The 15,407-nt window shown below is 33.1% G+C and overlaps 1 protein-coding gene and 1 non-coding gene across 2 annotated transcripts in view; both read right to left on the bottom strand.

Annotated features, from left to right (window-relative positions):
* GMNC (geminin coiled-coil domain containing) overlaps nt 1-7,533 on the bottom strand; it is a 37,947-nt gene extending 30,414 nt beyond the window's left edge. Inside the window, exon 1 of the mRNA XM_049775992.1 lies at nt 7,391-7,533. Within this exon, the coding sequence (XP_049631949.1) occupies nt 7,391-7,417 (27 nt within the window). The 5' untranslated portion in view covers nt 7,418-7,533. The remainder of the gene's footprint in view (nt 1-7,390) is intronic.
* LOC126012391 (U6 spliceosomal RNA) lies at nt 4,667-4,769 on the bottom strand. The gene has a single exon (XR_007496882.1). It is a non-coding gene; the product is annotated as a U6 spliceosomal RNA (small nuclear RNA).
* Nucleotides 7,534-15,407: the final 7,874 nt, after the last annotated feature.

The raw sequence follows: 15,407 nt of genomic DNA, 5'->3' as shown, positions 1-15,407 counted from the left end.
CCCCCCTTTATTTTTGAAAGCTCTCTTTATTTTCCCTTTATACAAATATAACTTACCTTACTTCAGAGAATGTTGATCTCTAAATCCCACATATATAAAATGTCTTAATTTTCTATCTTGTTATCTACTTGGCCCAAATCCAAGTTTACAGCTAAGATTCTGTGATAAAGGAGTTAAAGCACCAGAGTTCTGCTCTTTGATATGTCATTGATTTTCAGTGTAAACACGAGGTGTTTTGACACTGGACCTTGAGTTCTCCTGTTTGTATCAGAATGAATCATGGAGTTGATCATCTAGATGGTCCTTTTACGCCAGGTATTCTAATTTCTTACTTCTCTCAAAAAATTCTTTGCCAGTGAACTGTTGCATCCTTTTAACACTAGAGGGTGCTTCTTGAAGACTTTTCTAACGCAAAGATCCAAAGGTTTGACTTGAACAAGTCTGAAACTACCCATATTTAGGTTTAGAATAACACTTTAAAAAAATAAATAAATGTGAAAGTAGGTATATGTCACAACAATAAACTATGTTGTATTACTCACTGTACTTTCTAGCATTAAAACTAAGTTGCTTTAAATATGATTTTGTCAAAAAATTTAGCTTCTTAACCTTTAAATTTACATAAAATATGTGTAAGAAATTCCGAAATAACTACTGGAAGAGAAGACAATTCAGAAAGTAAAATTCTGCTAGCAATTATTTGAATCTAAAATGCTTTTCTTTTTATCTTTTTTCTCTCTTTTTTATTTTTTGTTTGCTCTTGTGTCATGTGCAAGGCAAGTAACTTAATGTACTATCATCGCTCATGCATTATAATGTTTTTCTTCTTGAGTATATTGTAAAAGGAAAGTAATAATGGTTTTGTGTATGCTTTTTACCCATCCTCTTCCCCTTGTGTATGTTTTTAAAAGGAATGAGATTAAATTTACAAATTTCTATTTAAAATAAAAAATATCACTACTTTTTTTTTTTAATTTTGGGCCACACCCAGTGACACTCAAGGGTTACTCCTAGCTATGTAGTCAGAAATCACTCCTGGCTTGAGAGACCATATGGGACAATGGGGGATCGAACCACCGTCCATCCTGGGTCAGCTGCATGTAAGGCAAACGCCCTATCTCTGCACCATTGCTCCGGCCTCAAGTATAGGTACTTTTAAATTTAAAAAATTCTGATGGTAATTTAGGAAGAAAAATCATCACATGAAAAACAATACAATTTGAGATTTGGAGTGAATTAATAATTGCATCATTATACAATTATTATAAAATTAAAAGCATCAACAATATCTTGAAGTTTAATATTAAGCAGATTATTTTCTTTTATTAAATTTTATTTTTATAATCTAATATATCTATGATAAATTCTTTTCTTGAAACTTGGAAGATTATAATCTAATATATCTATAATAAATTCTTTTCTTGAAACTTGGAAGATTTTCATGATTAATTTTTAGATGTTACATATGACTTTATATACTAGAATATACTTTATATAATTTAAAACTACAAAATATTTTTACCTCAAACATTCATTATTAGACCATTATTCTTTTATTATAATTCTTCAATCATTTCATATATTCTTAAAAAGTCTCTAGCAAGTCTCTAACAGTATATATTAATTAGTCTATATATAGGTTATATATATCATCATTAAGCCTCATATATATCATATATGTTTCTATGTATATACATTGTATGCATAGTAAATATAAATATATTCAAATATATGTATATATTATCTTAGTCATCCAATACTTCTAATTTTTTACTGCTGTTCTTTATTATTGCTGATGTTGCTGACACTCTCAGGTGCAAACTTAATCCTGAGGAGTTCCAAGACCCAAAACCAATGCACTCAAACTTGCAGATCATGTGCTCCACTGCTTGAGTCACATCCCCTGTTGCTCAGGTTTTTGGAAGTGGGCTAGGGTACTCCCAGACAGTGCTCAGAGAGCCTGGAGACCACCCTGAAAATACTATGTTGCTCAAAATAGATAGATGGTTTACTGCTTAACCTCTGCAGTGCTGGGAACACCACGCTGATTCTGGTAATATTCAATATTACCAGAGTCAAGATAATGAAGCTCAGGGACATCCAGGACTATTCCAGATAATTCTCAGGGGAACAACATATATTGCTTTGAATCCAAAAAAAGTGCATGTTTCCCTAACCCTGTATTAACTTCCAGAACCAAGGTTTTTTGAAAGCTAATTATCACCAGATACTTTTTTCCAATATATTATCTTAAATTTCTGAAAAAAAATTATATGTTTATTTCAAATATTTATAGTTCTGTTTCTCTCATTCTCTATCCTGTAGTATCATATATATTTTTTGCTGTTTCCAGAGATACTTATACTTATCATAAAACTAGAGTATCTTTATTTGTGAACTTATAATTATTCACTTAAGACAAATACTATTATTATCTCTATTCATTTGTCTCTATTTGTTTTAGAATGGAAATGATTATAATTTTCTTTTATTAAATGATACATTTCATTTTTCTCTTTCTTTGAAGCAAAGCAAAGGAATAGATAATATTAAATATTAACCATAGATTTTAGATTACAAAAATGCGATTCACAAGTAGAAAGAGAAAATAAGGAGAAGTTAGATGCTGACTAGATAATATAAAAGATTGATGGGAGGATAGTGTTAAGGTAATATATCTGTGCATTAAAATCATATACCTATATACTCAAGTATAAGCCGAACTTGGCTTATGCTCAGATCATACAGGTTATTTGATTTAGTGCTCATGCATCAAATCAAATGTATGTAGTCTCCAGTCATCTTCTGCAGTCTGCTGGAGGGGGCAGTGCTTCAGCTCAGTCCACAAGTTATGGCTGAGCTGAAGAGGTAGGTTGCTGAACTGAACTGTATGCCACTAAACTATTTATCCCACAAGATTCTTTGCTTTATATGAGACCAATAGCAGTGATGACGATATCTGTGAACTCAGTGATGACGACAATGTCAGTGCTGATACTCTCACATCAGATACAGCTCAAGCTCTGTTTGGACATACAGATGAGGAGGAGAAGGAATCCAGTTTTGAAGGATTTTAACCTTTGTGATTTAGCTTGATTATCTGTTAAGCTACATTTTCTGCACTTTCTTTAAAGTTTTATTATTAATAAGCATTTTGTATTTGAATTAATTGCTAATTTAGTGAATTTTTTATTAATAATTTTTATTTTGACCAAAGTGGATTACATACATAGTTACAATGAATTACAAGGTACATAGTGACATTGCATCAGGGGCATTCTCACCACCAATGTTGTCCTTCCTCCACCCCTGTTCCCAGCATGCATCCCATATTACCCCTCCTTTGGCCCACCCAAAGACACCCTTTTGTGTCTAACTTGTTGTATATTGGGTATCAACTTCGTTGCAGTTGGTTTTGGGTAGTTATTGTTGCTAGTTTACAATTTTTCTTTAGCAATATATTATATTAAAAAACATTTAACCTACTGATTCCTCAATTATTTTAATTGTTTTGGGTATATATTTTTATTTTTGAAATTTACCAGTGGCTGCTGCATGTTCCACCTCAGCTTATATTCAAGTCACTAAGTTTTCCCAGTTGTTAGGGTGAAATTAGAGGGTTCCGCTTATACTTGAGTCAACTTAAACTAGAGTATATACAGTATTTTAATACTAGTATAAACATGCTATCGAAACTAAAATAATAATATAAGTATATGTGTTAAATTAAGTATAAATTTTACTTCTTAATCATTCCTCTTAATTCCTCTATCGGTAAATTCTTTGCTCACGATTCCCTTTTTCTCAAAATATTTCAATCTCTTGTCAACCATGATACCACAATTTTCTTAGGCTCCCATATCTGTTACTTCAGTTTGTTTTGAAATTTCTTTTTGTATAGTAAGCCATTGGACATATGCAGGCAGTCTTGTTCCATTTTTATTATTTTATTATTAATTTTATTATTGTTAGTATTAATCTAATGATTAATACTGTGACATAACATTCAATGATCAAATTAAATTACATAAATGATTTCAGAGATTTCCTAAATTATTTCAATATTTTTTAAATTCAGTATGGACTTTTATTTGATCTCATGGTGTGTATATTAATAAATTATTATTTTCTACTACTTTCTTATGGATAATGTAGACATAACACTCCCAAGGATGAACAAAATCTTTGTTATCATTTTTCAACACTTTTCATCTCAGAAAATGAGAACACAATTCATTCCCCACAAGTTAGAGTCAACCATAGAAGTTATACAGACTGCACAACGGAAGTTACCAAAGGAGTTGAAGTCAGTGGGGCATAGAGAATGGAATAGGTAAAATAACCTTTGACACTTCTGTAGTACCATGTTATGATAAAATTTAAGGCTTAATATAAACATTTCATCACTAAACATACGCTACTTTAAAAAGACAAGTAGATTTAATAAAAACCTCTCATATCTATTTTTCTAATATTCTAATTATTAGCACTCCTACCCACCAACCAATAAATAGCATATTTTACATTTCTTTCATATCATTTGGAGTTGAACTACTATAAATAATGAATGTCATTATTCACTTTTGCTGTGTCAGAAATTAGCGATAACTCTTTTTCAATTATCTGACTCAAATAAAAGTGAAAATTAATAGTACAAATCAAAGCCAGTAAAATGGAAAACATAAAATTTACATGTCATCCTTGCGCAGGAGCCGTGCTAATGTCCTCTTTATGGTTCCAATTTTAGTAAATGTATTGCCGAAGTGTGCACAGAAAACATAAAATTTAGTATTGGCATGTATAATCTATTAAACAAAGACACAATGAATATTATAAAATGCTTAGAGATATAAAATACCATTGTAAAAACATTCGTAAGAAATATGTATTTAGAGGCTGATTTGTAAGATTGAAGAAGACTCTAGGAGACAAGAAAATTCAGTATGCACAAACTCTCAATATATTTTCTTTCTTCTACTTTTCTGTGGGAGTTAATATTCAGGGCCTGGCTCATCGCTTTTCTTGTCTAATAGCTCTGCTTTTGAAGAGCACATGTGCCTAATAATCCTCATCGAACTAATAATTCACATACCAAAACATTTCCCTTCTGCCCATGAATTTTAAGCCCTTGTGAAACTTGAACCTATTGTTCAGTTCAGTCTTCAGAGTTAATTTTTCTAAAACTAAACTCACCATTTTATATAAAAAAATCAAAAAATCTTAAGAAAACCTAAAACATATATCACATTATAAACTAATGTTACTTAATTGTCCAAATGTAAGTAAAAATTAACAAATAGAATACTGATCTATCACTTTTGCCACAAAAAATGGCCTATTTGACATTTTCATTTTGAATTTTACTTTAATAGCCATTATACATATATATATATATATATATATATATATATATATATATATATTTGGTTGTTTGTTTGGTTGGTTTGAGGGGCACACCCGGTTATGCTCAGAGGTTACTCCTGGCTATGAGCTCAGAAATCGCTCCTCGCTTGGGGGACCATGTGGGACATTGGGGATCAAACCCAAGTTCATCCTGGGTCTGCCACGTGCAAGGCAAACATCATACCGCCGTGCTTTTGCTCCAGCCCCATATTTATTCTTTAATATATGTCATAGTTATCTCTTTTCAGTGTCCATGACTTAAGTATTTATATATCATTTGCAACACAGAATCTTTAGTTAGCTGCTTTTTCCATTTAGCATTGCTTACCATTGTTTTTGGTTTATTTTGTTGTTGGTGAGCACCCTGTTTATAATATATCATTTTTTGTTCTTTGTGAGAAAACATTTTGGTTACGTGCTTTTAAAATTTCTCCACATCAATTCTTAAAATCTATTTAGCACTATTTTCTATGTCTAGTCTTCATCCCTTCATAAAATACTTGATAAATTCTTCATAATAAAATTACTAATCATAAATTAAATATTACTAAACCACTGTTTTTATGAAAGGTCCTCCTTTTTAATGTAAATATTATATTAGCTGTGGAATAAATTTTATAATGTAAATATTATATTTGCTGTGGAATAAATTTTATAATGTTAGTTTTCATTAATGTGAATATTTGAAAATTTTGGGAAGCTAGATTGGAGAAATATTTGTAATTTATATATATATATGTGTTATAGTTAGTTGTTTTTATTATTGTTTATCTAATAATGCTGCTTGATAATGACATTTAAATTACAAAGTGTCATTATTTTTATGATGGTAAGTTGTCTTTAAAAACAACCATTTGTATATTTGATAATTGGTTTGTTTCACCAACAGAATAAAGATATTTTATGTACTTTATCTGACAATATCTTAAAAGGATTTATTAGGAAAATTCCCTGTAACTTGTACTGTGGCTTCTGAAACTTTCTTTTGGCTTCTATTTTATAATTCCCTGGTCCCAAACCACAAAAGATATGTCTTAATTCATCAGGACAATGTCTATTGTTCAAGGCCAATGAGCTCCTTACCAGACTCAATGACTACTTAATATAAAAGTAGAAAGTATGTAATTGATAATGAAATAAGATCTCAAGCTTATACTTAAAACAGTGACATATTTTTTATATCTAGATGTTTGTTTGTTCTGCCTCTTTTCCTAACATTATCTATATATATATATATATAACTCTATAAGGTTTTTATTTAATATCAACTACAACAAAAAATCACAGTATTCTAAGATTAATATTTTAAATGATAATCTGCTTTTTAATTTATAGTTCATTTATACAAAATATAAAATTTATTTTTGCATATTTTATCCACGTATAAGTCTCACTGATCATTAGTTGTAGAATTATAAAATTACATAGTTATACAAATGCATCTTCTCTTACAATTTTTATAAATTTCTTATTCAAAGTATACATAAAGATTACATACTTCACTAAAATCATCTTTTTTCATTTTAAATAAATGGATTTACATTAATTTAAAATAAAGTTCTTAGCATGTAAGTGTTTAGTACATTCTTCCATATTTAGACATTTTTCTTCATAATCATAAAATCGTTGAACAAAGACATTGCCAAAATTTGGCTACCAAAATTCAAATTATGTGTCTTTAGGACTATTTTAAAATATTTGAATCAAAACTGAATTGAAAATATATTTGACCCTTTACACTAACTTGTTGAGAACAGAGTAAATTATCAGTGATTCTGATGAAAATGCATTATATGAAAGTGTGCATTTTTCAAAATATTAGTCATTTTTCCTTAGTCAATTAAAACAAAGACTTTAGAATTCTTAACTTTCCTCTAACTTTATAAAAAATGTTTAGCAATTATTTCTCATTAAATAATACACATAATCAATTTGTATGTGCTCAAATATGAGGTTGCAATTTTAATTTTATATGTCACACTCTTACCTTGAGATGAGATTTCTTAGCCAGCATCGTACACTGATGTTTTCTAACATTAATTTCTTATCGCTGGGTAACCTCACTAGAAGCTAAAAATGTGGTCCACTGGCTCATAAACAATTATATCACCAATCCCCTCTGTGTGTAACAGGAGATCTTAACCACAGAACTGGGAAATAAAAGGAAGAATTATGCCTGAAGTAACAACGGTGCCAGAAACCTGCTTTGCAGTGATTGGTTAAATGGGACCAACCAGTTGAGTTTCATTCATCAGACTTGTTGAGTTAACCTACAAGCATTTTTTTCCTTTCATTTTCTCTATTTTTCTTTTCTGGTCTCCTTTGATTTCATGCTGGCTTTTTAAATTGAGGATAAAGTTAATTCACTTAACAATGCCACAGCTGGAATTAAGTATGCCTCTTCTCCTACCGCTGAGGGGAGGGGCTGTGCTGGTTGGTGGTGTCTTATTGGATGTCCAACACCCTTGAGGGCTGTCGCTGAATCAGTGATGCCTATAGCGACAGGCAAGAAGTTAACTAATTATGAACATATGGTTTGGCAGACACCTTGTTAGCTTGCTGCTGTGTAGGTGTTTGGAAAGAGGTGAAGGCGAAAGTTTGAGGTAGAAGGTGTGGTTAAAAGTCCCACTGACAAGCCTGGGGGAGATTTGATTGATCCTAATCTATTCTTTTTGTCAGGAGTCAGCATGCTTCTGGCAGCAACAGCTTGGTAATAACAGAGATTTGTGGCCCTTAAGCCCTTGTGGTGATAGCCGGCACACGACCAGTCAACTGGTGCCTTACAAGTCTCTCATTTAATTGGCCACAATGGCAGAACCAGAAACCCGAAGTTAGGTCAAGGTGTAACTAACACATGGTCTACCTGAGATGCTCACAATGAACTGAGGACAGATGTCATCTTTTATTGGTGTGACCATATTCAGAGAAACAAGAGAAGCATTGATAAAAGTGACTACAAGAAAGCTTTTATTAAGAAAAAAATGTATGCTGCTTTTATACTTGATTAACTAGAGAAAAGATACATATATAAATGATTGGGAGGAAACATTTATTAGATGGGATTGTGGCTAGGTTTAAGAATGAAGTGATTAAGAATAATATTTGAGTAAGAATAAAGGTTTAATAGAAAGGAAAATTTCTTAAGAAAATAAGTGATTTGATATTTTGAGTTTTATGGCTGTGAATTAGAAACCCCTACCAAAAACCTACAATTTATTGCATTTAATTGCTCTGCTGTCCCAAATATTGATTTTTCAATTAATGACTTTTTATAACATACTAATATTTAGTTCTCATCACTTGAACAAAATGGTTCAGACTCCTACCCAATATCAGCTATAGTCAAAAAAGTAGAATTTACTTTCATTTATAGACTCTTAGATACATTGTTTATATTTTTCAAACTAATATAAAGCACTAAATTTTTGCAATAATCCAGCATTTTATGATGTCTATTAATGATTAGTTTATCAGATAAATAATTCTCTTAAATTATTTACTAAATAGTATTTATTATCATACTTTAAATAGATTTTTTGGTTACTCCTCACTCTGTGCTCAGAAATAACTTCTGGTAAGTTTGGGGGACAATATGGGATTCCAGGGATCAAAGCTGGGTTGGCCATATGCAATGGCAAACACCGTACTGGCTGTGCTATTGCTCCAGCCCCTAATTAGATATTTTTATTTTGTTACTTCGGGTGGCATTAAAATGTAGATAGATTATAGGCATTTAAAATAGCATTTGTGGGCATGTAACATAGGATAGACAGATAGGTTGATGTTTTGCTTGTACAACCTGAATGTGCAACCTCAATTCAATCTACAGTACCACATATAATCCCTTGAACTTTTGTTTGTTTTTGTTTTGGGTCCACACATGGTGATTCTCAGGGGTTACTCCTGGCTCTGTGCTCAGAAATTGCTCCTGGCTTGGGGGACCATATGGAATACCAGGGGATCAAACCACGGTCCATTGTAGGTCAGCACATGCAAGGCAAATACCCAACTGCAGCGCCACCACTCCAGCCCCTCCCTTGAACATTTTTAGGAGTGATCTCTGAGCACAGAGCCAGGAATAAACCCTGAGCATTGTCTCATGATCAAAATCTACAGGAAAAAACAACCTACATCCTCAAGAAATGATAATAAAAGAACGTTCAGGGCCAGAGCAGTGGCGCAATCAGTAGGGCATTTGTCTCGCACGTGCTAACCTAGGATGGATCATGGTTCGATCTCCCAGCATCCTATATGGTCCCCCGAGCCAGGAGTGATTTCTGAACACATGGTCAGGAGAAACCCATGAGCGTCACCGGGTGTGGCTCAACCCCCCCCCACCAAAGAACTTTCAAATGTAACAGTGATAATTAAATGAAAGTTATTATACATCTTCTCACACTTGATAACCTCTATTTTTTGGGGGGGGGGTCACACCTGGCAGCGCTCAGGGGTTGCTCCTGGCTCTGAGCTCAGAAATCGCCCCTGGCAGGCACAGGGGACCATATGGGATGTTGGGATTCGAACCACTGTCCTTCTGTATGCAAAGCAAATGCCCTACCTCCAGGCTATCTCTCCAGCCCCAGATAACCTCTAATAACTTCACAATTTTTATTAGTGAATCAATAAATAAAATACTACAGATGGGATATGTCATATTCATCTATGTTCTCACCATTATACAAATTTCATGTGCATAGTGTTATGCAAGAGAACACATGCATGTGAGTATTATTATTGATTACTTTCTGAGAATAATTTTTACTTTTTAATTTGCATTAAAGTAACCAATTGAATAATTAAAATATTAAATAATTTGTATTTATTTGTTTCAGATGCATACTATATATGGCAGTGCTTAAGGGCTACTAACATAATGCTTAAGGATTCAGTCTTTCTACCACTTGGGGGACTGTATACTTCTTAAGATCAAACTGGGCTCCTGCATCACTCAGCCCTTTGAACCAACTCTGGCTTTTACTTTCTTTCACAAAACAATTAAATCTCAAATTTCAAACACTGAAATGTCTGCATCTCTGCTAAAAATACACCTAGATGAATGTCTGAATAGTACAGCATAAATCACTGATCTGTACCTAGACATACTTAAACGTTTTTCCTGATGTGATCTTGAACAAGTTGCCAACTTCTTTAAATAATGATTTCCTCAGCCAGTTATAGAGCTAAGTATATTTTTGCTACAATTAAGACAGACAAGGGCATATATTATTATAACAGTATAATAATAAATTATAATTTATTATAATATTATAATAAACTTCTGAAGTGCCTCCAAATAGATTAAAAATTTAAAGTAAAGTTCTCAGAAACACTGAAGCTAGTCATGAAGTGAGAAGCTAAGAAGTTTATACAATAACACCTTTTAAGGTCACTAGAGAAATAAATAAGTATCTGCAAAATTGTTCATTATGTATAAATTAGGAAAGATTTCTTCAATTAAAATGTTTTCCTGACCCCACATGCCCAAAAATGTGACATTGGGCAATTGCACAACAATGCATTCTCTTCTGGTACTGAGTTTTTGAAATAAAAGTCTTCAATGGGACTAAAAGAGAATGTTTTCCATCAAAGTCCAGATATAATTAACCAACTGATGCCAATCAGTCCTGGTATGTTTCTGGCAGTAGAAGGTATATATTTGATCTTAAAAAAAAACTTAATTTCAAGTTATCTTGAATCAATTGAAGTTCATTGATCAGATCAAAAATAGACTTCAAAATGAGGATCTGGAACATTAATGCTGAACTTAATGAATTTGGGTGAATTAAATCACCCAAATTTTAAATTGTTTGACTGTTATAAAATGTTAAACACTTGCCTGCAATGTATTTTTCTAAGTTCTGAATTCATAATTATTTATTTACATAATTATCCACCATTCTCCTAAAATGGTGGATATTTATGTATTCACTTGGTCTTTTAGATTAAGCCATTTCAATTAGTCTAAAAGTTTATTTAAAGTGAAAAATATCTACTTACACCCTGTATAAATGATCCTTTCCTGAGGGTTCCCTAGTGTAATAAACATTATAAAAAAGAAAAAATAAACATATAAACCCTGTATAATGGTATGACTTTTGTCAACGTTAAGAGTACTTGCATCTGGTCTGAAGAACAAGGATTAAGGTGCTTGCCAGCATGCAGCAGACCTCAGTTACATTCCTAGCATCAGTCACATATGGTTCCTCTAGGCCAACTGAACCAAATCTCGCCAAAACCAGGATTGAAATTTATTTTGAGAGTCACACAGGGCGTGCACTGACAGAGGCTAGGAGCAGAGTCCTGACTCCTGGAGCTGCCACCCGGCACACAGAAGAATCACATTAAAAAGTTAAAAAAAAAAAGTGTAAAAAGCTGCTTGTGGCTTGCTCAGCTTGCCGACCACTGCCCTGGGCATTGCCTGAAGTAAACTGTAAGCACTGCCAGGAGTAGTCCAAAAACAACTAAAAGAATATATTTTTCCTTTGGAATAATGTATAAGACTCAAATTAAAAAAAATTTTTTTTGCTTTTTTGGGGGAGCACACCTAGTGACACTCAGGGGTTACTCCTAGCTATGCTCTCAGAAATCACACCTGGCTTGGGGGACCATATAGGGCTCTGGGGGATCAAACTGCGATATGTACTAAGTCAGCTGGGTGCAAGGCACTTGCGCCACCACTCCAGCCCCTTAAATTAAATATTTTGTATGACACCAGTAATTATAGAATAATTTTTGTGTATTAGTTCCAATATTTTTGTTCACTGAAAATTCTTCTATTTGTTATCTTAAACATAGAAACAGTGTTGGATTTAAGATGCTAACAGGGTTCATTTTAAACTAAGTGGAATTATAAGACTAAAAAACATTATGGTTAGTCTTTAGACAACGTAATTCAATAATGTTAATATTATTTTAAGCAGATCAATAAGAATTGACTTGCTTGAATTAATACAATTGAAATTAAAAATAAATGTATAAGTCACATATTTCTTGTATAAAATATTTTACATATATGCTAACATTTTTTAAAAAGTTGTGCAAACATACAATATTCTTATAAAATTAGAGGTTATAATTTCAAATTTATCCATATAAGTGAGCTGAAATTTACTCTCAAATATTTACTTGTTTGATAGCATAAATAAACATTTAAAAACCACACTTTCTACATCTATAAATTGTATTAGAAGTCCAGGTCTTATTATTAGTAAAAAAAATTGATTAAATAAAAAATAAATATTATCAGGGATCTCGGTATATAATTTAGAGGTATTTAAAAGAATAGTCTTTCTTAGTAAACTTTTAACAAAATTCATTAAAAATATTGATCCTATTGAAATCAGAGCTATAGTACAATTATTAAGAAACTAACTATCACAGTTTGATTGCCATCACATATTTTCCCTACTAGGAATTTTACATTAAGTACAGTTCCAGTAGTAAACCATTAGCACATCCAGGTGTGGCTTAATAATTAATATCGAGTATATGTAGCAGATATGTAATCTATAATAAAAGTAGATTATATATATATATATTTACTTTGCTATCTGTTTTGCTAGGGGTATCACATGGTGGTGATCAGGGTATATTCATGGCTTTGCTCCCAGGGATCACTTCAGGAAAGATTTGGAGACCCATGATTGAACCTGGGCCAGCCATGTGTAAGGCAAGTGCCCTACCGAAGTATTGTTCTGGGACACTTCACTATTTTCTACATTAATAATTATCTATTGTATCAATGATTTTAAATGTCTTTTTTTGAGAGAGAATCTAAAATTTTGGTAATAAACTATTAAAGATATACTAATATAGAACAAGCTCTGCTGAGCAATTCACATTCTGATCATCTTTTCCTTTACTAAAAAGGTGTCTGTGTGAGATATAATAGAGTGGTTAAGACAACTGCCTTGCTTGCCTTCAACCCAGGTTCTATCCTAAATACAAGATGTCTCCAGAGAACCACTAGAAGTAATCTCTGAAACTTGAACCAGTGAATGCAGTGAATGCACTACTGAATGCAGTCAGTAGTGGCCAAAACAAATCAAATAAAAAAAATGGTGATTTAAAATTATATTGATATATTTATGTATGAAGAATAATATACTACATGAAGTATAAATAAGTCGTTAGTGTCTGGCACACATGAAAAATGATTTATTGCCACAAATTATGAAGAAAATATAAAACAAAATGACAATGATATATCTCATACCAACGAGTAGTGTATATATATAAAGAAATGATTAAAAAAAAAAGAAATGATTATAACAGCAAAGTATTGGAAAGCATATGGTATCTATCCCCAAAGTATAAAAATATATTTACTTAAAAACAGAATTACATAAAGTACATCCTCCTTTACAAGTGCAACCTTCCCAGTTATGTATTATACTATCATGTCAAACATTTAATCAAATCCTATCAAAGATTTCCAGCATTATTACATGTCATGATTAAGCATTCTGTAAACAATTTTGCTTTCTGTGCACAAATAAGTGCCAATGAAATAAAAAAAATAAATTATATACTAGGCAAAGGACTTGATTAATCTTTCAAACTTTATTTCTGGCTTCTGAAGCTTAATTAGCTGCAAAGAATGAGCTGTATATAAGCAAAAACTAAAAGAGCTGCAGCGTCCTTAAAAATATTATATCTAGGTCTTATTAGATCCTTGAACAAAATTTTTAAAAGCAGTCATAATATAAAATAGCACCTCCCAGTAACTTTGTCAAGTTTTCTTCAGAAATTGACACAATTTAGTTTGCTTCATTTGGACGCCTCAACAAAATTCTCCACGAGATCTGGACCTTCATCTTCATCGTCCTCTCCAGTAACAAGTGTGCTTTTCCATCCACAGATTGTTTGGGAAGAGCTTCAGCCATTCTCCATAAGCAAGTCAGACTGTCTGTTCCAAGCTGGTTTAAGATGCTGGGAACCATTTTTGTCTGTTGTTTTTGTCTCAGCATGGCCTGGAATGGTGACTCTTTGCTGCCAGGGATGCCTGAAACTTAAGGGTTGTTAACATGGATCACTGTCCCTTGGTTTGCGAACACTTTCACCTCCTGGATGCTAGAAATACTGTTTACTCTTAACTTCTTCAGAGAGAACTGAAGTTTCATTATCACCTGCAATAGCTGTTCTATGAACCACTTTATCTTTTTTCCTTCAGATTTTTATTGTGGTAAAAGTTAATTACAAATCGTTCGCAATATTTAAGGCACATAGTGACAATGAATGCGGGGCATTCCCACCACCAGTGGTGTCCTCCCTTCATCTTGTTGTCTATGTAAACATTTTATGGGATTATTATGTTACTGACCCTATCCTGATCGGTGATTGTGCCCTACCCTAGGGTGTGACCTGGCATTATGTCCCCACCCTAGGGTGGTACCTGATTCTACTTCCACCATTGGGTGGTATCTGATCCCACTATTGGGTGGTACCTGATTCTGGGGGATAAAAACAAGGGTCTGTGGAAGGCAGAGAGGGGAGGGCTTTTGGCTGGAACTGATGCTGAGGCTTTGCACTACAGTCTTGTCACCGAATAAAGCTAATATTTCCACAAGCCTGACTGTCTGCGAGTTGTTTACCCTCCACTTCACCTCAGAACCACCGGCTGAACAGGGTGGCAGACGCATGCTCCGGAAAGACCTCATCCTCCATCCCTCCATCAGTCAACTTTTTCAGGGGCTGACTTACAAGACATCTCTGTTCCCGGAATGCATCCCACATTTTCCTCTTTTACTCCCTGTAATGCTAGTGGAACTATTCCCCACTTGAACAGCTTGTTGTTCTGTGAGTACATCCTTTCCCAAAAAAGTGCACTTGAACCTGCAGTTTGGCGAGCTTCTCTTGGTTTCCATCATCTGAGGCTCTCGTGCTTGGGTTCTGCTGCGAAGTGGAGGAAGAGAAGGCTTTGGTTGCCTCCTCGCCCCTGGCAGCAGCTCCTGTCTGGACCTTGCCCTCCCAAGAGTTAGCCTGAAACACCCCCCCTTTTTTTT

This window comes from Suncus etruscus, chromosome 6, assembly GCF_024139225.1.
Source record: "Suncus etruscus isolate mSunEtr1 chromosome 6, mSunEtr1.pri.cur, whole genome shotgun sequence".
NCBI classification, from domain to species: domain Eukaryota; kingdom Metazoa; phylum Chordata; class Mammalia; order Eulipotyphla; family Soricidae; genus Suncus; species Suncus etruscus.
The sequence above is the reverse complement of the archived record's forward strand: the minus strand, read 5'-3'. Positions and strand labels throughout refer to the sequence as shown.